At 51.4% G+C, this 24848-nt stretch overlaps 1 protein-coding gene across 2 annotated transcripts in view; it reads right to left on the minus strand.

The window, feature by feature from the left end:
* Positions 1 to 24848, minus strand: part of GRB10 (growth factor receptor bound protein 10) — a 183148-nt gene that overhangs the window by 66152 nt on the left and 92148 nt on the right. The window contains exons 4-5 of one of the 2 annotated variants that reach the window (XM_027540259.1): positions 7291 to 7492; positions 2541 to 2682 (exon numbers count right to left, since the gene is read on the minus strand). In XM_027540259.1, coding sequence (XP_027396060.1) covers positions 2541 to 2682; positions 7291 to 7492 — 344 coding nt within the window. The remainder of the gene's footprint in view (positions 1 to 2540; positions 2683 to 7290; positions 7493 to 24848) is intronic. The other variant, XM_027540260.1, reaches the window with a different exon arrangement.

Here is a 24848-nt window from a genome sequence, read left to right on the forward strand (position 1 = left end):
GTGACCAGAGAGAGGCGTCCAACTCCCCCCGCACCCAGCTCCTTCCGACAGCTGCCTCTTTCCCTCTTGACCTCCTTCTTCCAGTGAATGGGGTGGCATTAGGTGAGTCTCCTGCATCCAGGGCGCTGCATCCATTTTTAAGTCACTTCAGAGCTCCGACTGGTTGCTGATCCCTGTCTCTTCCGACTCAGCAGGAAGAGAGGGCATGGCGGGTTTCTCCTGCCCTCAGGTAGGTGACAAAGGAGGCTCCCCACTCCCGTCACAGCCTGACACTGAGCTGGTGAGGGTGCTTGAGACTGCGAGGCATCAACACCAGTGGTACCAACAAAACACATGTTTCAGGAGATCAAAAGTCAGGACCAAGTGTGGCAAAGAGGCATCCCTTTGAGCCAGTTAGACAACAAGGAAGAACACCAAGTCTCTACAAGTAGGGCTAAGTGTGGTGCATCCTTCCTGGCTGCTGGTCCCAAAGCGGGGTGCTATCTCGGGAACAGAAACAGAGGCACTGATGCCAAGTTCTCGTGGGGGAACTAGCTCCGATCCCAAGAAAAACAGGAGGCAAAGCCCCTGGGTGACCTGATTCTGCTCACAGAGTTGGACAGTCCACGGGGTGGAGGCCTGTTTCCTTGCCAGCCACTGGGAGAGCCAGAGAATATTTTCATGGTCTTATTTTAGGATGGGTAATGTTGTAAACAACCTCCATGCCCAATCCACAGACAGCTTGTCTAGACCCTGATGTGAAGCAGAAGGTCACCAGGGAGACAGACGTCCCTGACAGACTGCAGGCATGTGACGAGGGCTGCAGCCTGGCCAGCGTGGCCGCGGCTGGGGACGCTGACCTCGCCTCTGCGCGTGACGTGGGGTGCGGGGGACGGGGGGCTCACGAGGCGTGAGGTCAGCAGGCAGCAGAGCTCAGGTGAGCCCCGGAGAAACGTCTTCCTCCTGAGTGCAGAGCCCATGTGGCCTGGGGATAAGTTTGCAGAGGAAGAGGATGTGTGGTGCATGATGCCTGAGGACAAGGAGGAGAGTGGTTCCGGCGGAAAAGGCCTTTGCCTTTTCTGAATATGCTTGCTGCAAAGAGGGAACACCAAGGGCCCAGGGACACCTAGCATAGCAGCTAAAATCAGGGGCGCCAGATCCTGGGGTCAAGTCCTGCCCAGCTCCACCACGTACACTGGGGTCCCCTGCTCCCCCACCCACCCTGGGCCGCCTCAGCTCCACCACCCACAGTGGGTCCCCCAGCTCCCCCACCCACACTGCCCCCCAGCTCCCCACCCACTCTGGGCCGCCTCAGCTCCCCATCCACAGTGGCACCCCCCAGCTCCCCACCCACACTGCCCCCCAGCTCCCCACCCACTCTGGGCCCCCCCCACCTCCACCCCTCACAGCTCGGCCTCAGTTTCCCAGATGCAGTACACAGCTGCCATTTGCACCTAATTCTTAGGCTTGTTCTGAGGAGTAAAAGTATCTGCTGCACATAAATATATAAACCACTGAGAACAGTACTTGGTACAGAGACCTTACTCAGTGAACGTTAGGTGTTGCCGTCATCTTTGCTGTTGTCGTTATTACTGTTGTTATTGTCATTATTATTATACCAGGCTGTAGAGTATCACGGGGCTTCCCAGGTGGCTCAGTGGTAAAGAAGCCACCTGCCAATGCAGGGGGCACAAGACATCTAGGTTCGATCCCTGGGTCAGGAAGAACCCCTAGAGGAGGAAGTGGCAACCTGCTCTAGTATTCTTGACTGGCAAATCCCATGGACAGAGGTGCCTGGTGGGCTGCAGTCCATAGACTCACAAAGAGGTGGACATGACTGAGCACACACTGCAGACCCCATGGTAGAGAGAGCATCACTGGTCTCCCTCCCAAGCCTGCCAGCCACAGGGGCCCAGGCCCTGCCAACCGGGAGGGGAGGAGCTTCCGGCCCATCCCTCTGACAAGGTGATGACTGGTGCTTTGACCTGACTTACTGAAGCTCAGCCTGCGTCCTCCCTTGGGGATGATGTCTATAAAATAGGCACCTCCCAGTCTCACTTTACGGCAGAAACTGCTGGTTTAAAAGGTGGCTGTCACCTTTTGGGCCAAGTTGAAATCCCTCCACCCTGAGCAGATCCTACTCAAAGTCAGGAATGTTACAAACTCTTCAACTACCGTCCAGCCCAGGTACCTGGGAGAGCCCAGGTTTAACGCCTCATTTATCCAGACGAAGACGACAGTGGTGACTTTTTTTCAGAGAATGAAATTCATCTTTCCACACCAAATGATTAGTATTATTTATCATTTTTATGGGAGTCTTTGTATAACATATAAACATCTAAAATGTCCTAAATATGGTTTCTAAAACCTCCCAGACCTAAGCAACATCTTGGCTGACAGATTGAAAAGCCCTGCCAGGCGACAATTGTGGGAGCACCAGGAGAAGAATGAAGAGTGAAGACCCCACAGTGTCCCTCCCTCCCTCTCTAGGCCATGGGTCAGCTTGTGCGTCCTCACTCCACCCACGAGCGGCCTGGCGCTCCAACCAAGGCTGGGCTCACCTGCTTCGCGGCAGCCGGGCCAGGAGGTAAGGAGCCGGGTGTGAGCGCAGGGGGGCTCCCAGGGCCGCAGAGCTCGGGGAAGGGGTTGGGGATGGCTGGCAGCGACGAGGTCCTCAAGTGGAGGTCTTCCTCCTGCAGGCGCCTGCGTGGAGAGATGACGCCCATCAGAAGCTGCCACGTAGGGACCCTGCCGCCCACATCGGGGGATCTGCCCAGGACACCCTGCTGAGTAAGCCTGGTGCAAAAGACTGACCCCGCAGGCCCGCACTGCAATGAAACCACCCGAAATGAGCACACTCAGAAAGGGGGTGGAGGGTGGGGGCTGGGGACAGGGGAGCGGGGAGTCAGGCTCTAATGGGGACAGGGTTTCAGATTTGAAAGATGAAAAAGTTCAGCAGACAGATGGAATAGATGAACACCCTTCCTATAATCACGGGGCCATGTGCCAGGGAGCTTAGGGAGGGTCTTGGAGGGAGACGCTTGGGAATAGCCTGGGGTGGGCATGCTGCACAGTCCTGGGGGTGCCCCACCTGCCACCGAACATGTACTATGTGGTGATTCAGTCTACGCTACGTGCATTTTACCTTAATAAATTATTATTTTTTTAAGAAGTCCCGTGTTTCCTTTACGGTAGTTCACAAGCATCACTCAAAGCAAAAAACTACGTGATATTAGACATAACTGAAAAGAATCCCATTCAAGAGGCCTGTGGCCACGGGATCCATCCCTCTCTGATGAGCAGCATCAGTGGAGCTGAGGCGCAGGGGGCGAGGTCAGGGACGGGAGGAGGGGTGGGGCCGTGCCTGTCTACCTGTCCAGGTGAGAATGCACCCCCGGCCCCCTGCCCAGCTTCACTGCAGTCCCTCCTCCTCCTCTGATCATCGCCTTGCACTGCCTCCAGCTGCTGCTCAGCACCTGCCTCCCTGAGCCCTCTCCAGCAGTGTGACAGTCTCATCACCCCCACCCCTGATTCTCCCCTCCCCAGGCAGAGATGGAGCTGAGCTGCCCCCAGTGCTCTGGCCCCCACCCCTCCAAATCCAGGAGCTGGAGGACTTTTCCTCAAGCCCTCATCTGGGTCTGTGTCCACTCACCAAGTGTGGGCCAAGTCACTGCCCCCGGTGCCTCAATTTCCTTACCTGGAAATGAGAAGCTGCCACACCACCCCCTCAGTGAGGCTGCAGTGGCCGCTCCATTAGCTGCTCATACACAGGAGGGGTTTAGCACACAGGGGAGGTGCTTGTGAGCACAGGAAGTCCTCAGCAGACCCGTTCACAAAACGAGCCTCTGGGCATCCTATACTGGTCACCTGATCTTTAACAAGGCACCTGACAGTTAGAAACGCTAGGATTGAAATAAAGAGAAGCATCACTTGAGAAAAGGTTGGCCTGGAGCCAGGGTCCACTCTCCAGCAGCGGGCATGCCTCGCATGAGCCCATCCGTCCCGTGGGACTCAGAACCTGCAGCCCCGGAGCGGAGGGACAAGCACGGCCAGGATCCCAGGCAAGGGTCCTGGGCAGCTAGCTGGCCGGAAAGCAGGCCTTCCTGCACCGCATCTGCCCTCTGCCCAGTCCAGCCTCAGGCACCGTCACCAGGGCTGCTGTTCCATCCCACTGGGCCTCCCCGAGGCCGCCACATGTGGGCAGCTGACACCCTCCAGACCCAGAGAAGCTCAGAGGAGAAAAGACTATCTCCCCCCAGACTGAACTCACCAGGAGCTCAGAACACGAGGGTGCTGGTGGAGGGAGCAAAGCGGTCCACCTGCTGGAAGGACGGATGTGACAAAGCGCAGGAAGCCGAGAGGAGAGAAAGCGACCCCAGGCCACCCAGGCTGCTGTGCCCCGCTGCAGACAGCTCTGTATTTACTCTGGTCCCCTTCTCCAGACAGACTTGGCCGCCCTGGGCAAAAGAGTCATCTGGCTGCAGAAGACTTAGGATGCTGGGCTGCAAAGAAGGCTCACAGAAGTTTCTGGAAGCAGAGGGAAAGCTCCCTCCCCAAAAGGTAAGGAAAGGAGACCCAGAAGATGCTCCAGCCAACAGATGCCTAAGACCCAGCACACTGCACGCCTTCCCCTAGAAGCCCAGAGAGGCACCAGATGTCACCCCCTTACCTACCCCCACCTGAAAACCCACCAGAGCCGGCAGGGGCCTGGGTGGGGGTCACAGAGAGCTTGTTTGCTGGGTTTCACAGAAGTCTCCGCCCAGGAGGTCTTCCATCACCCCACCTCACAACCGCTGGCCCCGACATTTCCCGCCTCCCAGGCAGAAACAGAGCTGAAGTGCCCCGACACTCTGCCCCCACCCTCTCCAAACTGGAGCTGACAGATCTCTTCCACATCCTCCACCATGCCTGGTCAGGACAGCACCACTCCGGCTGGTCGCTGAAACAGCTTCCGAATCCCCACCCCCATGAACCGAGGCTGCCGCAATGACCTGCCAACTAACCCAAGTCCAGCCTCACTCGCCTTTCCCCACCTCTGCCCTGGGAGTGGCTCCCGCAGGCTGCAGATCTCACCCCAACTGTCGGGATCTCTTTTCTAATCCACCTCTGAGGTCTGATGGACGCTTGAAGCCCCGTGTATTCAATGTGTACAACTAGATGAGTTTAGAGAGAAGAACTCGCTGTGACCCATCACCATGGTCTGGCCACCACCTCTGGACGTTCACGCTCACCCTCTTCACTTGATTATTATTATCACCTTGTGTGCACGTGTGTGATGCGAACACGTCACACAGGACCCGAACCCCTCGCTGCTAACTCAGGTGGCTCTACACAGCTCGTCTGCTGCCTCGTCCACGGGTCAGGCTGCCCCTCTGGATCTCCCACCAGCACCGCCCGTCTCCACCCCAGCCTCTGGCAGCCCTCTCCACTACCTGCGTCCTCACTCCTGGGGCTTTCAGGTTTCTTGTGGAAGTGGAATCACAGAGTAACTGTCCTTCTTTGTGGGTCCTATCTACTTGAGCACACTGTCCCTGTTGTCCAGTGATGGAGGAGCAGACACAGAAATCATGGTATACACACGTGATGGAATATTATTCAGTCACAAAAAAGGAGGGGCCGGGCCACTTTAGACACCAGGGATCATCTCTCTTCCTCAGGAAGTCTCTGCCTCCATCCCTCAGTTCCTACTTCCCCTTCAACACCCAGTTCAGAAGTCTGCCTCTGTGAGGGAGATTAGATAAACAATCTTGTTTAGGCTTCAGAGACAAAGCAGAGCAGGCCTCTGACCTTGCGTCTAACCTGCCTGGACACTGCCCCGACTGGGAGTGACTGGGAGTGACCGCCTGCTGTGAGCTGAAGACTTGCAGCATCTTAGATAAGATGGGGGAGGAATCTTGAGGTTGTTGAGCCCCTGGGGTGGGGGCGGGGTTCCTGGCCAACCAAGCCCCAGACTTAACTGCATTCCAAGTTTTACACAACAAAACAAATAGCACTGACAAGGAAGCAGGGCTGCAATTTGCTCCCAGATTGATGATAATATCGGTTTGAGTCCATCCTGGGGTTATAAGTGGGAACCCCAAACTGCAATCTCTGAAGTCTCACCCAGGGAGCAGATGTGCTGCCTGGGACCTTTTCCCAGCTGGGACTCCAGATGTGCTGTGACATGGGATTTCCCAGTGCTGTTTAAGTCTGGATGTTGGTCAAAACCCAATTTGGTGATGTATTCTCTGCTCTGTCTCTTTTCTTTTAATGTTAGTGTATTGAAAGCAAGTTAGATAATTCTTTAATAAATACTGGTATTATTTATGTATATCACAAGTGGCTTATTTTGTTAACAAATCCTTTGAACCTGAGATGAAAGTGAAACCTTTCAGCAAAACAGCCTCCTCCAGGGAGGCCTCCTCCACTCCCCAGAGTCCTTTCCATGAAGGCTGGGCCTCTCCATGTCAGTCCCTGGGAAACGTGGTCAGGCTGCACGTCTCTGTCCCCAGGCCCTGTGCTGGGTAGTGAGGTCTGAGAGCCCTCCAGGGACTACTTGGCTGTTCATTCACTTTGGGCTTCCCTGGTGACTTGGTTGGAAAAGAATGCCTGCAACGCAGATCTGCGTTCGAGTCCTGGGTGGGGAAGATCCCCTGGAAAAGGAAATGGCAACCTGCTCCAGTATTCTTACCTGGAGAATCCCATGGACAGAGGAGCCTGACGGGTGATAGTCCATGGGATGGCAAAGAGTTGGGTATGACTGAGCTACTAACACAATAATGTCCTTGGACAGTGTTTCTGTATACCCCCACTGACCTGGCACAGAGCCAGTGCACATAAAACTGATCTGAACTGAACTGGGTACCAGGTCCAACCCCCAGCGGCCCTGCTGGATGGAGGGAAAGAAGGGGTCTGCCAAGCAGAGCCCGGCACCGTGACCCTACCACCCACCCTATGACCCCCAAGGGGAGGCAGGTGGTGCAGTGACCCCACCATCCACCCTCTGACCCCTGAGGGGAGGTGGGGTGGTTCAGTGACCCTATCACCCACCCTCTGACCCCTGAGGGGAGGTGGGGTGGCACAGTGACCCCACCATGCACCCTCTGACCCCTGAGGGGAGGTGAGGTGGCACAGTGATCCCACCACCCACCCTCTGACCCCTGAGGGGAGGCGGGGTGGTTCAGGGACCCCATCACACACCCTCTGACCCCTGAGGGGAGGCGGGGTGGCGCAGTGACCCCATCACCCACCCTCTGACCCCTGAGGGGAGGCAGGGTGGCGCAGTGACCCCACCACCCACCCTCTGGTCCCCGAGGGGAGGCAGGGGCCCACCTGACCGCGAGGATGCTCACGGGCTGGGACCGCTGCACCCTCTGCCTCGGGGCCGCCTGTGGTTGCAGGACCCTGGCTCTGGGGACTGGGCCGCGGCTGTGCTGGCCGTTGTGCAGGAGGGGCACTGTCTCCGAGGCTGCACACAGGCTCTCCAGGGACGCATCCATGTCGTTCACCAGCGCCTCCAAGTCCACGTCGTCCTCTGTGCATGGAGAGCAAAAGACAAGCATCAGCAGCAGTGAGTGGCCACAGCCAGGTGGGCGTCCCAGGGACCGGGCTCTGAAACTCACGACACTTTAAAACATGAGGAGCAGACGGAGGACGCTGCCTGAGACAAGCACAGCTTTCTGTGAAGACTCATGGGTTACATGTATTACCTGTTGATCCGCCAGAAGCAACCCTGTAATGATAGCCCATCTGCACTTCCTGTCTGTACAGAAGACCCTCTCAGGGCATCTGCTCAGCTCACACGCTCCTCGGGGTTGGGGAGCCCACACAGCCTGGACCCTCTGCCCCAACCCCAGCTGGTGGGTCCCAGGGGCACACGGAGCTCTAATAAGGCCAATCAGGGCTGCTCCCTTCCCCAAAATTCCAGACAAGAAGCAGAGAGATGGGAACGGGGAGCGCCCGACCCTGACCGCAGTCTCGCCTTGCGAGGCCAGCAGTGTCGCACCAGAGGCAGAAGGGCTCTGAGGGTGGATACCTGCAGGGCTCTGGGTGCCTGAGAACCAGAGGAAGCCTGTCCGCATACAAGAAGGCCTGAGGCCGATGAAGAGAGAGGACCACAGAGAATGCCAGAAAGAGATGAGCACGGAGGGACTCCAGCAGGTGATGCTATGCCTCAGCGAGGCTGACACTGGTCCACCATCATCCTAGATGTTTCTGTGAAGCTGTTTTTAGATGAGAGTGACACGTGACTTTGAGGGCTCTGGGTAAAGCAGACAGCCCCCCATCATGTGCGTGGCGATAAGACTGAGGACCCCCACAGAAATGGACGCGGCCTACACAGGTGTGCATGCCAACTCCTGAGACACCGCGCTCAGTCGCTTAGTCATGTCCAACTCTGTGACCCCATGGACTGCAGCCCACCGGGCTCCTCTGTCCATGGGGTTTTACAGGCAAGAATATTGGAGTGGGTTGCCATTTCCTCCTCCAGGGGATCTTCCCTACTCAGGGACTGAAACTGCATCTCTTAAGTCTCCTGCATTGCATGCGGATTCCTTACCACTAGCACCACCCAGGAAGCCCAACTCCCCACAACAAGCACCCCAAATGCAGCAAAGGCACACCCCGTGAGCTCAGTATCTGGAGACCTGTCACTGTTTAACAATGTGGCCAACACAGCTGGGCTGCGTCTAGTGCAGTAGGTCACATGTCACCCAATTTACAGTCCATCTGCTTCCTCACAGCACGGGGTCACCCAGGAACAAACCAGAGCTTAGGGCCCAGACAGTCAGGCGGCCTGCCCCAGCCCTGCCCCCGCCCTGCCCACGCGGTGGGGGCGTGGCCAGGTCTCCCTCTCAGGCCTCCATCTCCCATGCCTGTATCTCTGACTGGAGCTCACAGGGGTACCTGGCCCACAGGTGGGCATGAGGTCAGTGAGTTATTACTGCTCTGCGACAGAGCCTGAAGCAGGGTAAACACTCAGTCAATGCTATTTATTTGCTCTATAAGTGACAATAGGGGGGTGACTATTAACCTGGTTTACAGGCGAGGAGATTGGTCCAGAGTGGGGTTGGGGAGAGGGTGGGGCTGAGCGGGCAAGTACCTCGTCCCAGATCACACCAGAAGGGAACCTGAAAACAAGTTTGCAGCTGCCAAGGTGACCTCACCAGGTGTGCACTGATCAATGAATTCACAGATCTTTTCAGAACACTGACCTCCCCTGCTTCTCTGCTCCCTCCTTCATTCAGCCTCGCTGTCTCACTGGGCAGGAGGGCAGAAGGAGACAGAAACAACCAAATAGAACAACAAAAGCCCTTCTAGAAGGCTTGGAAGCTGCAGGGCACAGGGGGCGGAGGTGGGGGTGGTACAGGCTGGAGGAGGCTGGGATGGGGGATGGAGTGCAGGCACTGGGAGACCCAGGCAGAGGTGGGAAGACCACAGAGCAGCCTCCTCCCAAGGTTTCCTTTCCCTGCAGGCAGTGGTGACCAGATGAGGAGTCTGGGGAGGGCCTGGACCAGACAAGATGCTACAGGCAGCAGGTAGGGCCCCAAGGAGGACAGACAGACACACAGATGGATGGAAAGATGGGCAGGGGGCTGCTGAAAGAGCCAAGGACAGTGGCCCAGGCAGGATGAATGGAGCAGCACTGGGGGAGAAGGAGGGTGCTCGGGGGGAGTGCATTGTCAAATATTAAATACTGACAGATATTAAAGAGACAATATGCTATATCAATAATTAATAATAACCATGAAATCAAAATTAGCAAATCACAAGGGAGAACGTGGGAGTCAGCAGGCAGGGCTTTTGCACAGAGCTTGGCAGGCAGGAGGCTGGTGCAGGTGGGGAAGGACCTGGACAAATCAGAAAAACCCCTGCAGGGGGTCCCTACATGGAGAGTGGGCTTAGGTCCTCATGCGTAAAGTGGGAAGCAGCATTTGACAACTGGACAACAGCTGCCTAAACAGAGCCAGCTCTATCAGGAGACCTCTGCCGCTGTTTCTGGAGCCCTTGACTAGACATCTGATAAGGAAAAGTGTTCGTTGCACTGGAGTTCTCAGATGGAACTTCTGTAAAGTTCTAGAATGTGTCCATCAGGGAGGACTCATCTCCTCCACTGACACGCAACTGGTCTGTAACCGAGGCTCATCTCAGACTCCGTAAAACATTAAGACCACATGCCACCAGCACCTTATTAACAACTCAGGATTTCCAGCTTAACGGACCATTTCAGAATCAATAGGAAGACATGCCAGGTCCACTGGAATTACAGAATCAGCCTTTGCTGTGGGCAGCGGCCTCTGCCATGGACGGGAGGCCCTGGCGTGGATGGGCAGCATGGGAGCAATGCTGGGCGCTGCGTTAGGCATTACTGACAAAAATGGAGGCATGGCCCCAACCCCCTCTCTGTCCCGCAGGCACGGACCCAGGATGAAGGAGTTAGGCTTTGTGATTCTGACTTGTTTTTTTCCTTTCCTCGGCTGAGTTGACTGAAAAGGAGTATTAAGGTGCTTATTGTTCTTGAGAGGAGCATGATAAGATGCAAAGCCTTCTGCAGCTGTGCTCAGAGAATAATTCATAAAGTTAGTCATTGACATTTGTTCAAGGACTTTTACAAAAGAGTATTCCAGGATGAGCACATAGGCTGTAGCTTGAGGCCATGGAAGGTATTGCTATCTGAAGCCTATTTGTGAAGAAAATGTTTATGGCAAAGGAGTTTACTGAATTTACAGCTTAGAAATAATTAAAATAGTTACAAGTTGAAGATTTAAGGAATGTTGTAATATTAGCATATTTTATTATAGCTTATAGAGGTTAGGATTTTTAGAGATACTATAGCTAGAAGCCTTTTTAAGAGATAGTGAGCTCAGGATGTTAGGGGCAAACAGGATTTAGAAAGGTAAGAAATAAACTGAGGAATGTAGCATGAGTTACAATGTAATCACAAGTTAACTATAGGACACATAAGAGGAAGTAGATAATAGATGGTAAAGCTGATTCCAAGAGAATCCCTGAAGCAGGAACTCTGTTTGAAGAGCAACAATGATTTATGGAGAAAATAAATCTGGGTGAGGGGGAACAGAAAACGTCAAACCTCTGACCTAATGCTTTTGTAAAAGTATAAAAGAAAATCTTAAACTTGAAATAAACAGGCAGTCCAAGAAAACTGAGAGGCTGCCTCATTTTCTCGCCAACACCGTTCCTCCCTTCAGGTTGAATCCCTGGCTGCTGGAGCTGGACTCCGGCAGAGCACAATGGGGATCTGAGGGCATTTCGTCACCAGTGGGGTAGCCTACTTGATTAACACAAAGGCCACTGTTTTCCTGGCTTTCATCCTGCTTTAGAAATCAAACAGGAATAGTATTCTCACTCTCTGACAGATGTCTGCCAAGAAAATCTCCCCTTAAGTAGATTTTCCTTCAAGTTATCTTCCTTACATGTTCCCGAAACAACTGAGTGACTGAACAACAATGTATTTCTGAAACCCCTGGCTGTGCCCGCCAAGGGCAGTCCTCCGAGGGTCCTGTCCTTTCCTTCCTGCTCCTTCCCCCACCAGCCAGGCCCTTCCTGGGCACCCGCTCCTTGCACTCAGGAACACAGTGATTCTGACATCAAAGTACATATAAAGGGAAAATGGTAAACACAAAGGTAAAAGGTGTATGTGCAATGCATGTCCTTCAAGTGCTTTCTCTCTCCTCTGAGGTCGGTTATTAATGAAATTGCTTTCTACTTTAATAGAAAGCATTCACCTGTGGATCTATTAGAGCCAGGCCAATCATTTAACAATATACTCAGTGGGTTACAAGTTTCATGAATAGACTCTGCACTGGCATATTTCAAACTTGCCTATTTTATACGGCCCAGATGAAAGGAGAAAGAACACTTGGTACCCATGGTTGGTGGAATATTACGTAGCCAGAAAAAGGGACGAAACTGGGTCATCTGTAGCGATGTGGATGAACCCAGAGTCTGTCAAACAGAGTGAAATAAGTCAGAAAGAGAACAACAAGCATCGTTTCTTTAACACTCATGCATGGAATCTAGAAGAAGGGTACTGATGAACCTCTGCAGGAACAGAGATGCAGATGCAGGGACTGGACTTGTGGGCACACTGTGGGGAGCAGAGGGCGGGACGCATTGGGAGAGCGGCACTCACATATACTAACTGCCATGTGTAAAACACAGCGGGGAGACGCTGCGCCACGCATGGAGTGTGGTCTGATGCCCTGTGATAAATTAGAGAGGTGACATGGGAGCGGGGAGGGAGGTTCAAGGAGGAGCGGAAATCTGTGAGCCTATGGTTGATTCACTTCATTGTACAGCAGAAATGAACACTGCTAAGTCACTTCAGTCGTGTCCAACTCTGTGCGACCCCATAGACTGCAACCCACCAGACTCCCCCGTCCCTGGGATTCTCCAGGCAAGAACACTGGAGTGGGTTGCCATTTCCTTCTCCAATGCATGAAAGTGAAAAGGGAAAGTGAAGTCGCTCAGTCGTGTCCGACTCCTAGCGACCCCATGGACTGCAGCCCACCAGGCTCCTCCATCCATGGGATTTTCCAGGCAAGAGTACTGGAGTGGGGTGCCATCGCCTTCTCCGGAAATGAACACAACATTGTATAAAGCAACTACAGTAAAAAAAAAAAAAAAAGTCTAATAAAATATCCTAATCTAGGACAGACTTCAAAATTCCCTCCAGGGTCATTTATGAATAGCATTTTGTCTGGTTAGATAATAAAGTCACTTTGGGTTGTCTGGTTTTACTTAAACTTTGTCCAACTCTAATAAAGACTAACAATCAAACCTTCCAAACAGGAGTTTTAAAGGATTGATTCTAAAGAGGACACGGCTATATGCCATGGTACTTTTAAAATAATAACTACACTGAGATTTTTCTGGATTAACATTCAGTCCTTTCGAACGTTTCATGACCCGGTCCGTTGTGAAGGGACATTGCCCATGTCTCCTACACGCGTTGCTGCTGCACGCATCGCCAGGGGTCAGCACTCAGCCACGTGAGGAAGCCTTCCTACAGGTCAGGTAAGCGGCCTCTGTAAATGACTGTTAGCACTGCTAACTTGAGGCCCAAATACCATCTGTGAGCCAGGACCTCTGAAAGAAATCCTGTAAGGGGGATGAAAAACAATTTTATATGTAAAATTTCACTCCATGCAGATTTCTGAGGGTATATTTACTGGACAGATGTAGGTCAAACAATACGGTTTAAATCAAGTTATTAATAGTTATTTTCCTTCCTTAAATAGCCCAGTCCTTAGCTGGGCACTGACTTTTGTTCCAGATGTCTGAGTTGATCATCTAATTATAAACGCACAGATACATCTGGTCTCACTGTCATTAGCAAACGGAGGCACAATGAGGTCTAAAATGAGTACAAATTCAGTGAAACAAATTCATGTTCGGACTAATAAATTATTCGGGGGGAATGTCTTCCAAAAACAAGCCAGGAAGAGACCAGGATGCAGGCAGAGGGGAGAGTGAGTCATGCGAGGACCTGACTGGTATTCCTTAACCTTCTCCTGGCTCCCCCTCACCAGCTTCACTGCCCCCTGCTTGGTTCACAGCACCCTCTGGTGGCTTCTTTAATTAGATAGTTAACATGACACTGGATCCACTTAACAAAACCATTTCGCCACGTTGAAGAAATGCTATTTGCACCTCGAGTACAAGATGCAACCTTTCAGCCCTTCCAGGTCTTCCTCCCTGGTTCCTGGTTCCTGGAATGCAGCTCCTAACATCCCTGTTATTTCCTAAGTGATAAGAGTAAGGGGAGGAGCGTCTTTTCTTTATCTGGTCTTCTGTTGCTGCTGCTCCTGAAATAGCTCCCAAGCTACTATTAAAGGTGAAAGAAGTGTTTTTTGTTAACAATAACAAGCCCCTTTCGACTAGACCTGAGTTTATGTGAATGAGCTGACTTCTGGCAAGCCTGCAGCCACCTGATGGAGACTGGCTGTCAGATGAACCAGCTGTGTGATTAGAGAGGTGGGACTTTCAGCGCCACCCATGTCCTCCAGGGAGGGGAGAAGGGATAGCGGATACACAAATGGCCAGTGATTTCACCGACCATGCCTGTGTGGTGAGCCTCTGTAGAAACCTTAAAGGACTGGTCCCTGAGAAGCTTCCAGGTTAGGGGGCAGGTGGGGTGCTGGGAGGGTGGCCGGAGAGCAGGAAGCTCCACCCACTCCCCAGTTATCTTGCCCTCGCACCTCTTCACCTGGCATTCCTGAGCTGTACCCATTATAGCTAGTGAGGACACTGCCTTCCTGACAGCAGGCTGCTTCAGTAAATTGGGTGGGAGATTCCCTTGGAGTAATTCTGAGAACAAGATATTCAGCAAGAGAAGAAAAGGAGAATCCTCTTGACAACACTGTACCTGAAAATTCCCCAGTGCGTGTGCAAAGGCCCCAGTTCTAACCCATTTCTACCTGGACAAGAACTAAAGGTCTGGCCTCCAAAAGCACTTTCAACTTAAACCACGTTCCCCAGGAGTTACTTCTGTTGACCTCTAGGCAATTAAAATCTTGCACAAATATAACTCAATACGCTGCTGAAATACCTTTTTTTCACACCAGTTCATCTTCAATTCTCATGTAATTCCAGTCCCATGTATTTAATTTTTATGTATGTAGAATTGATTGGACATAAGTAAGCAGAATAAGAAAATCTAGTATTCTATCATTAGGGCTGTCTTGAGCATTCTTTTCTGTTCTGATCATGGTACTTAAAGATATTCAGCAAATATAAAAGCAAATCACCTAACCACAACTCCAAACGAAAATACAAGGGGAACTCCCAAATCCTATCACTTAAAAACAAAACAATGTTTTATTTCAGTGGTTAGTATGTCCAGGCGGGAAATAAAAAACCCTTAGAATCAGTCTGTCCCACATACACAGGGAAATAAATATAAACACAGCACTGGAGTGATCCACAACTCCTCATGTTCTCTGTGTTAACAAGAGAAACATGTTCACAACATCTGGGACAAAATAGCTTCTTTTTGCTCTCTACCCCTGCAGACAACAGTAATTGCCAAATTCAATGTGTATTAATTGAGAAATACAGGTCAACACATTGATTACTTTAACAAACTGTAAGAACTTGCATGGTATTTTTTTCATTAGGATCAGATATATTCTAAAAAGAGCTGCTTGCACTTCCGGGGTAGTTGTGGGGCTCAGAAGTCCCCCTCTTCCAGGACCCACAGGCCATGGGGTTGGAACCATCACCCAGAGCATGGTCAGGGTCAGCCAGTGACATGAAACTGGACAAATACACCCCTCCCCCAACACACACACATCCTGGGATCAATCCAGTTAGACGGAGTGACCATGGTAACACCCCTTCCAATCCGCTCATGCTGGGGAATCTGTGTCTCGCTTTGTATTGATAGCTGGGAGCCTGATTATTTTTCCTGGAAAGTCTTTCCTTCTCCTAAGCCAGATGCAGGACTGTGTGCTCAGGAAGGAGGTACCATATTTAGTCGTGTGCCTGGTTCCTTGAGAGCTCTGGCACTTTCCTCTGTTATTAGGAACTGCACCCAGAACCCTCCCTAGAACACCCCACGACAAGTGAGAGAGCCAGCATCCACCAGGCAGCTCTGTCAATAATGCAAAGTACGCAGGCCAGTGATGCTCGGCTTTCATGCCCTCTGTAACCAGCTTTCCTCAAAGCCACGTTTAGACCAGTGATGCTTGGCTTTCATGCCCTCTGTAACCAGCTTTCCTCAAAGCCACGTTTAGGTCTACACATTCCACCTAAGGGCCTCCCTGGTAACTCAGCTGGTAAAAAAAAATCTGCCTGCAATGTAGGAGACTCCAGTTCAATACCTGGGTCAGGAGGATCCCCTGGAGAAGGGAAAGGCTACCTACTCCAGTGTTCTTGGGCTTCCTTTGTAGTTCATATGGTAAAGAATCTGCCTGCAATGCGGGAGACCTGGGTTCAGATCCCCTGGAGAAGGGAATGACTACTCCGGTACTCTTGCCTAGAGAATCCCGTGGACAGAGGAGCCTGGCAGACTATAGTCCATGGGGTTGCAAAGAGTCAGAGACAACTGAGCGACTTCACCTTCACATTCCATCTAAGGGGCTTCCCAGGTGTCGACAGTGGTAAAGAACCCGCCTGCCAATTCAGGAGACATAGGAGATGCCGGTTCAATCCCTGGGTCGGGAAAATCTCCTGGAGGAGGGTATGGCAACACACTTCAGTATTCTTGCCTGGAGAATCCCATGGACAGGGGAGCCTGGTGGGCTACAGTACATAGGTTCACCAAGAGTCTGACACGACTGAAGCGACTTAGCACACACACATGCATTCTGTCTAAAGAAGCACCACCCCTTAAGATTGTTTAAGTGTCTACAGCGGTGACTCAGATTCAGTACCATCAAGAAGTGATGGGTTTTCCAGATGGCTCAGCAGGTAAAGAATCTGCCTGCAATGCAGGAGATGCAGGCTGGATCCCCGGGTTGGGAAGATCCCCTAGAGGAGGAAATGGCAACCTACTTCAGTATTCTTTCCTGGAGAATCCCACGGACAGAGGAGCCTGGTGGGCTACAGTCCACAGGTTTGCAAAGGGTCGGATTTGGCTGAGCACGCACAGTAACAGTAACACAGATGAGAAAGTCTGTGGGCGCTGCTCACGGGTTAGTGACTGTTGGGAGCAGAGGCAGAAGGATGAAGGGAACCGGCCAGTTCTGAGAGCCTTGGGCTCCTCCACCCCAGAGGCCACTGCATTTGCAGGGACCCTGGGCTCCGTCTCTGCCTTGGGCTACACGTTCAGGCTCTCTTCACTCTGACCCCAGGGGAGACGTTGTAAAAGACTGCGGCTGCACAAATCCTTCCATCTTCATTTCAGTTCAGTTCAGTCGCTCAGTCGTGTCCCACTCTTTGCGACCCCATGGACTGCAGCATTCCAGGCCTCCCTGTCCATCACCAACTCCTGGAGTTTATTCAAACTCATGTCCATTGAGTCAGTGATGCCATCCAACCATCTCATCCACTGTTACCCTCTTCTCCTGCCTTCAGTCTTTCCCAGCATCAGGGTCTTTTCAAATTAGTCAGTTCTTTGCATGAGGTGGCCAAAGTATTGGAGTTTCAGCTTCAGCAGCAGTCCTTCCAATGAATATTCAGGACTGATTTCCTTTAGGATGGACTGGTTGGATCTCCTTGCAGTCCAAGGGACTCTCAAGAGTATTCTCCAACACCACAGTTCAAAAGCATCAATTCTTCGGCACTCAGCTTTCTTCACAGTCCAACTCTCACATCCATACATGACCACTGGAAAAACCATAGCTTTGAGTAGACGGACCTTTGTTGGCAAAGTAATGTCTCTGCATTTTAATATGCTGTCTGCTTCTGCTGCTGCTGCTGCTAAGTTACTTCAGTCATGTCCGACTCTGTGCGACCCCAGAGACGGCAACCCACAGGCTCCCCCATCCCTGGGATTCTCCAGGCAAGAACACTGGAGTGGGTTGCCATTTCCTTCTCCAATGCATGAAAGTGAAAAGGGAAAGTGGAGTCACTCAGTCGTGTCCGACTCTTCGAGACCCCATGGACTGCAGCCTACCAGGCTCCTCCATCCATGGGATTTTCCAGGCAACAGTACTGGAGTGGGGTGCCATCGCCTTCTCCGAATATGCTGTCTAGTTTGGTCATAACTTTTCTCCCAAGGAGTAAGTGTCTTTTAATTTCATGGCTGCAGTCACCATCTGCAGTGATTTTGGAGCCCAGAAAAATAAAGTCAGCCACTGTTTCCCCATCTATTTGCCATGAAGTGATGGGACCAAATGCCTCCATCTTAGGCTCCCTCAATGCACCAGGGTTAACCAAGAATGGAGAAAAATCAGAATTCCAGGGATGAGTGGCTAAAATCATATCCCCCTCAGGGAAGGTGAGGATTCCAGCAATCCCAGAAACCCGAGACCCAAAACTCCTAAGTCACCAGCAGCACCCCAGGTGTACTGGGTCCTCTTGTCCGCTAGCGCACAGCCTACCCTCAAGGATTACAGCCCCATCTGGGCGGCGGGACTGAGTCAAGTTAAGGAAGTTCTTGCAACATGTGATAGCAGACCCTGGACACGTGTCATGTGCGTTCCTGTTCGCTCCGTGAACCTGTTTCCCAGATGCTGCATCCCCCTTTCCTGCACAGCGAGGGGAGCGCCCCGGAGCAGCCTCCTGCATCGCCTCTTCCTCTTGCCCCGACAGAGGGCAGTGCCATCCTGAGTTAGTGAATTGGTGCTGGCCACGTGCCCTCACATCTCACATCGCTGGCTTCTTTAATCCTCCAAACACTAGGGATAATAACAGCTCTTTAGCAGTGAGGCAAATAATCTGCTGCTCAGGGGAGTGAAGGTCCCCTGGCTGCAGGAGACAAAGCCTGCAGCAGAACTCCGATCTCTTCTCTGAAAAATGTCAAACTGCTTATTCTAATTACACAGCAGCCGCTCCATGATGCTCCTGGAAGGCCAGGCCCCGGAAACTTGGCCCAGGAGAACCTCACAAGCAGTGTTCTTAGCCAAGAGCTCGGCACCTGAGCACAGCTCCTCTGCCCACCTGGCAAGTCTCAGCAAGCATCACTTTCCCCAAAATTCAGGACTTTGAGAACTTCCTCTAAAACATGGACTAATGCTCTGACTGTATTTCTTTGGTGTAAATGGGAAAAGTGGAAACCCAATGAGAATAACAGCAAATGAAATCAACCCAGGGACCTGCAAACTCAGATAAACCAGGTCAAGATAGCAGCTGCTACAAAACAAGTGCAGACACAAAGTAACAGATACATTAATTTTTGATGATGTACAACAGCTTTTTTTTGGAAATAGAAAAGGCATGAAAAATAAAACCAAAAGCGGGTTTTATTAGGATGTCCCTTTGCTAGGATGACATTGAGCCTACGTGGGATCATTGCCTTTTCACTAGTCTCACAAATCCTTTTTCACACTTGACCAAAGGAGACGGATGGCAGACACGCTGTCCCCCTCCTTCCTGAGGGCACATGAGCACAGCAAGTCCCACTTTGGTCCCAGAGCCCAAGGGAGATGTTAGCAAAGCTTTAGACAAAAATGGACAGAATCTGGTGACCCACTCCAACAGATATGACCCTGGTCCCCACACCTGGAACTCACTGGATGAGGGCAGAGGGGCAGGCTGGCCCCAGTCAGCCTGTTAGTCTGGGCATTTCTAGGGAGAACTGCCAGCTGTTCCCAGAGCCCCTGGCCTCTCTGTGCCCTGCGAGTCCCTTCCCAACACCTCAGCTCCATGAGAAGCCAGTCCTGGACAAGGAGGGGAGAGCAGAACCCCGGCGTGAGGACACGAGGGTGACTGTAGCTGAAGGAAAGCTGAACACTGCCCCCGCCCCAGGCAGGCCGTCGAGAGGTTGTTCGGACACCTCCTGGATCCATCAGCTGGGGCTCAGCACAACACCAACTCACCTGGTGCTAGAAACTCCACCAGCTGGCACTTTCTGACGCAAAATTAAACACATGCAATGGCACCACGCTGGGCAGTGGTTTTAAAGCATCTTGGGTTACTGTTCTCTTTTATAACTCGTTTGCTTCTCCAGATGAAAATTTTCTACATGAACAAGCCTTACTTTAAATCAGAAATGGGTATTTACACTTGGAAATATATCTGACTCTGAGGCTGGGTGGCCAAAGGAACTGGAATTAAAGCTCAATATAGAAAACGGTTTTGGTTTGTCTGCAGCTATCATTGTCTCAGTCTAATCAAAAAGGGAGTCAGGGCAGGGAGGGGGTACTTCCTCCGTGGTCCTGCAGTTAAGACTTTGCCTCTCAATGAAGGGGATGTGGGTTCAATCCCTGGTCAAGAGGCTAAGAGCCCACATGCCTCATGGCCAAAAAAATCAGAACATAAAACAGAAGCAATATTGGGACAAATTCACGAAAGACTGAAAACGGTCCACATCAAAAAAAATCTTCAAAAGGGGAGGATGAGAAACACGAATCAAGTATACTTCAGTGCTCATCTTGCAATGAAAAATCTGGGTTTATTAATATTCAATTAAGAAGCTTCAATAATTAGATCGAAGAATTTAGATAGAACCTGTTTTTCTTCTAGGAGCCGTTTTTAAAAAGTAAAAGCAGGTACACACCTCTCTAAAAATGGAAAGCGAGACTTCACAGATATTCACACATTCGTGTTCAGGGCAACGTGACACACAGAGCCGAGGGGTGAGAAAGGCCTGGAGTCCACCGATGAGCAGATACACCAAACGCATGAAGCTGAGCCACGTGACAAGGCCGCACTTAGGATACCCGCGACCACACGGGTGAACCCCGAGGGCGCCACGCCGAGCGAGGCAAGCCCGGGAGCGCGAGCGGACAGATATGCGCGCCAGTGAGAGCCCTATGAGGAGACTCATACAGTGCAACGCATGGAGGCAGGAAGTAGGACGGCGGGCGCCAGCGTGAGTGGGGGCGGGGAGCGGTAACGATTATTTACTGGGGGCAGGTTCCACTTGTGTAGGCGACCAGAGTGCTGCCCGTGGACAGTGGCAACAGCTGCGCCAGGTGAGTTCACTGACAGTTACTGGGCTGCATATCGAAAAACGGAGAAGATGGCGATTTTATGTTAGGCATATTTCAATACAAAAAATATAATAGTAATATAAATATAATAGTAAAAGCATTTTTAAATTGGAATGTTTAATATTCTCAAATGGTGCTGGTTCAGTCGCTGAGTCGTGTCCAGCTCTTGTGACCCCATGGACTGTAGACCGTTGGACCTCTGTCCATGGGATTTTCCAGGCAAGAATACTGGAGTAGGTTGCCATTTCCTTCTCCAGGGGATCTTCCGGACCCAGGAATCAAACCTGGGTCTCCTGCATTGCAAGTGGATTCTTTACCGACTGAACTACACTATGGTCACTTAAGGTCCTTTTCTGACTAATCTACTTGGGTGCCTTTGAGAGCATGGAACCAATGCCACGCACTTGGACGCAAGGTGTCGTGGACTGCACCCCGCAACACACGGCCCATTTCAGGGGACACCCTGCTGGCCCAAAGCCTCCAGCCCTGCCCCCGGGTGGACAGATGCCCCTGGCCTCCATTCTGCATACCGGAGGTCCTCACTTCTCCCCAGCAGAAAGCCACTCCCCTACAGCTCCCTGTCTGCACGCGTGTGACTTCCTCCACCAGCAGAAAGACACGGCCATTGTGGTGGTGGGGGGGTGGCTCTGGAGGCCAGTGAGGTGGCCCAGGGTGACCAGTGGGGCCAGGAGTTTAGTGTGGAGAAGAGTCCAGGGTCTATCTCAGGAAAGAGATATTTCATCTAAAAAATGGAGGACCTAAGAGGTAAAATAAGATTTGGGACGTGCCCAGGCTGTGGAGGCTGAGGGCCATGTGGGGGCCCCTGGGGCTGGCTTCTTGGGTGACCAGTCAGGTAGACTAGCTCATGAAGGTACATCCATTTCCAACATTACATGAAACTTGAATTCCTCTTTCCAGTTACCACTAAGCTTCAGTACATACGTGTACATTTCTCCAGTAACGCCATGGACTGCGACAGGTACGTATTCAACTGTATCTGTGCACATCCTCCAGTAAGGTGTTGGTGTTATGAGGGGCTCATGCAGAGCCCAGCCATCAACAGAGGCTAAACAGACAGACCTACAGAAACACAGCCAGTCTGCATCCTCCCACATAGGCCTCACCCATCTCACTGGAGCAGCTGGAAGGGGCCTGGATACTGACTGCAGTGACTTTCAGGGAGAAGGCCAGGCTGCTCTCACCACCAGGTGTGTTAGACCCAGGAGGCTGCGACACGCGGAGGGCAAGATGTGTCACAGTCTCCAGGGCAGATAGAAAGTCAAATATACACATCCTGGCAGCCGGACACATGGGCTCTACCACCAGAGCAGACAAACAAAAAAGTGATGAGTGATTACTCATTCTGGACTCTGACTCCTGTGAGATGCACTCATTCAGTCTATGTCTTAGAGAAGTGCAGAGTGATTCTATCCAAAATATAAATCAACAAAACAGGGAAAGCTACGCATTCCACTCAGTGTTCCCATTCACTGACATTCAAGAGCTTGCCTCTGATTTTCCCTGAAAAGAGTATGTTTCCTTTCTTTCTTGAACTTTTATCCTGCTACACTGTTGCCAGGAAGGGCCTGGACATCACACAAGCTTCTTTCAGGTCTTTTAAGACTGTTTTTGCTCGGCACCAAAAAGTTACACCTGCCAAGCAAGGAACTACAGGCTACAAACTACAGGAAAAAAGTGGATTCCACTGTGCAATCTCTATTTTTCCTAAGAGGACAACTGGGGAGAAGAGGAACATACAAAATGTTACACAGAAAGGGCAAATGATTCCTTGTATCTTTCTCAAGTCTGCCTTAATGATCTGTCCCTTCTGAGCCTTCTGGTTTTGATCCCCAATTCTTCTATTACATCATAAACCTGGCAGAAGCCTGGGCGCAAGAAATGATGCAACAACTTGTTATTCTGCAAGGTTCCCATTCCCCGTTAATCCTAAAAATACTAATCCGAGAACACTGGAATTGTCAGGGAAGATCCAGGTCCCAGTCCAAAAGTCTGCCACTCACTGGCACTGTACTCACAAACCAGGCAAAGTTTTAAGGATAAATTAGATGCCTGGAGACCTGATCCCACTCAGCATCAACCCTCTACAATTCTGAGAATTTATCTCCATAAACGCAAATTTCCTTCTAAGTTGTAACCCATGTTTTTCTTCATTGAACAAATATTCCGTGAGCACCCACTCTGACACTGTTCCAGCAACTGGAAATACAGACATTAACAAAACAGACAAGAATTCTGCCACCTGAGCATAATATAGTCCAGGGCAACACACTCTGGAAAAGAATGATGGTGCAAAATACAAACTTGCAAGGGAAGAGATGAAACTTCTTTCACCTCCTCTGGAAAAATAATTCCTGCCCTGAAGAAGCTAAAACAAGCTCCGGGGTAGGGGACGCGGGGATGGACACACCCTGGAGACTGGGCTCCTCACGGAGGGGTAGCCTCAGCCCCAACAGAGCATCTTACAAGAGGGCTTAGGGACATGGGGGCAGCTGACGTGGCAAGGAGGGCGGTCTGCGTCCTCGGGTGGAAACAGCCTTGGTAGAGTTAATGAACTACCTAAACCAGAGAAGGATCCCAGAGGCCAGCTGCTCTCCCAGGACGGCTGTGCTCACTACTTGGCAGAGAGGATTTTACAACAAAATCCCAGTTATGTAAGACAAGACAGTGAAGAGGAGGCCACTTGACTTCACAAAGAGGCCAATTTCTCGGGGATGGGGAAAGTCCTTTCAGGAGAACGTACTGGGCGATTCCAAGAAAGGGTACATCTCCCAGAACTGCAATGCCCAGGAGAGCGGAGCTGTCCTCTCAGGAGGTGATGGAAACAGGGCTTCAGTAGAAGGATGGGACATTCAGGATGGGGCCGGGGGTGGCTGCGGAGATCCTACCCGCTGCATGCTGTCTGATGAGCATGCCCCCGAGGAGGCTTGCTTGTGAGAACAGGTTCCTGGGACTCGCCTCAATTCATTCTGAATCCAAATCTCTGGAGTGGGATCAGGGGAACAAACAGTTCCTAAGTGAGGGCTTATGAGTCTCGTGGTAAGAAAAATAACAGCACATGTATAAGTGGCACCTTCTGAATAATGTCCCAGGAGAAGGAAAACTCATGATGGTCTGTCTTGGAATTTGGGCTCGATGGATATGAATTCTGGAGAAGCAATCCCAGAGAAAGGCTGCATGTACTGGACCCATGAGAGAGGGTTTTGACTTTTACTTTCTGCACACATACCATCGCACTTATTCATGATGATGACACACAAGGGCTAGCGTGCTTTGACCACCTACAAAGCCCCAGGTTTTATGCCAGGCACAGCTCGTAGCTCAAGCAACTTCCAATCTTTCTAGCAAAACAGCCAAATAGGCATATTTAAGATTTCAGAAGCAGCAGCTGAGGTGCAGGGTCACTCAGCTCCCAAGAAGGAGTTAGTGTTAGTTGCTCAGTTGTGTCTGACTCTTTTTTGACTCCATGGACTGTAGCCCGGCAGGCTCCTCTGTCTGTTCATAGGTTTAATCAGGCAAGAATACTAGAGTAGGTTGCCTGTCCCTTCTCCAGGGGATCTTCCTGACTCAGGGATCGAACCCAGGTCTTCTGCACTGCAGGCTGATTACTATCTGAGCCACCAGGGATGGACAAGGAGGTTAAACCCAGCTTCAGGGGTGGACAGGCCACTTTCCTGGTACACTGTAATTTTAACTTTCTTCAGCTGTTTTCCCATTGAACTTTAGTTTTAGCTTTATTTCCTGTTTTATTTCCTAGTGACATCATTCTTTGTCATTACCCTTGAGTTTCTAGAGGCTGGGCCTGCATGTTTTTTCTCCTTGGGCTCCCTACCTAACTTCACAGCTGGCACACAGGAGGTGATCAGCAAGTGACAGCTGATCGTGTGGACAGTGGAGTTACCGAGTCTCCATAAATCACATATAGAACTTTACAGGTCAGACAGGCAGAGTTCCCAAACTCTCTGGGGTTTGCTGAGTCCCAAGTCCCTTCATTCCTTAGAAAAAGGCCTACCAGACAGGTCACACCCAGGCCACCAGGTGAATAAAAGGCAGAGACTCCAATTCCATTAGGGATGGAGGGCTGTATGAGGTCTTGGACATCCTGCAGGAAGCATCACCAGTCAGGCCAGGGCTCTGCTGTCCGTGTGAGCCTCCCTGACCACATCAGGCCTGCCTGGCCGTCCACAAAGTCGCAGGAACCATAGAAGGATCTGATTCTGTCTTAGTTCAGGACTTGCAGCCTCTGCCATGTGCCCCTGGTGGGCACCTCCCTCTTGGCGGGCATGTTCTTCCAGGCACAGATGCCTTGCCCTG

The sequence above is a fragment of the Bos indicus x Bos taurus genome, chromosome 4, assembly GCF_003369695.1.
Source record: "Bos indicus x Bos taurus breed Angus x Brahman F1 hybrid chromosome 4, Bos_hybrid_MaternalHap_v2.0, whole genome shotgun sequence".
Lineage (NCBI taxonomy): Eukaryota > Metazoa > Chordata > Mammalia > Artiodactyla > Bovidae > Bos > Bos indicus x Bos taurus.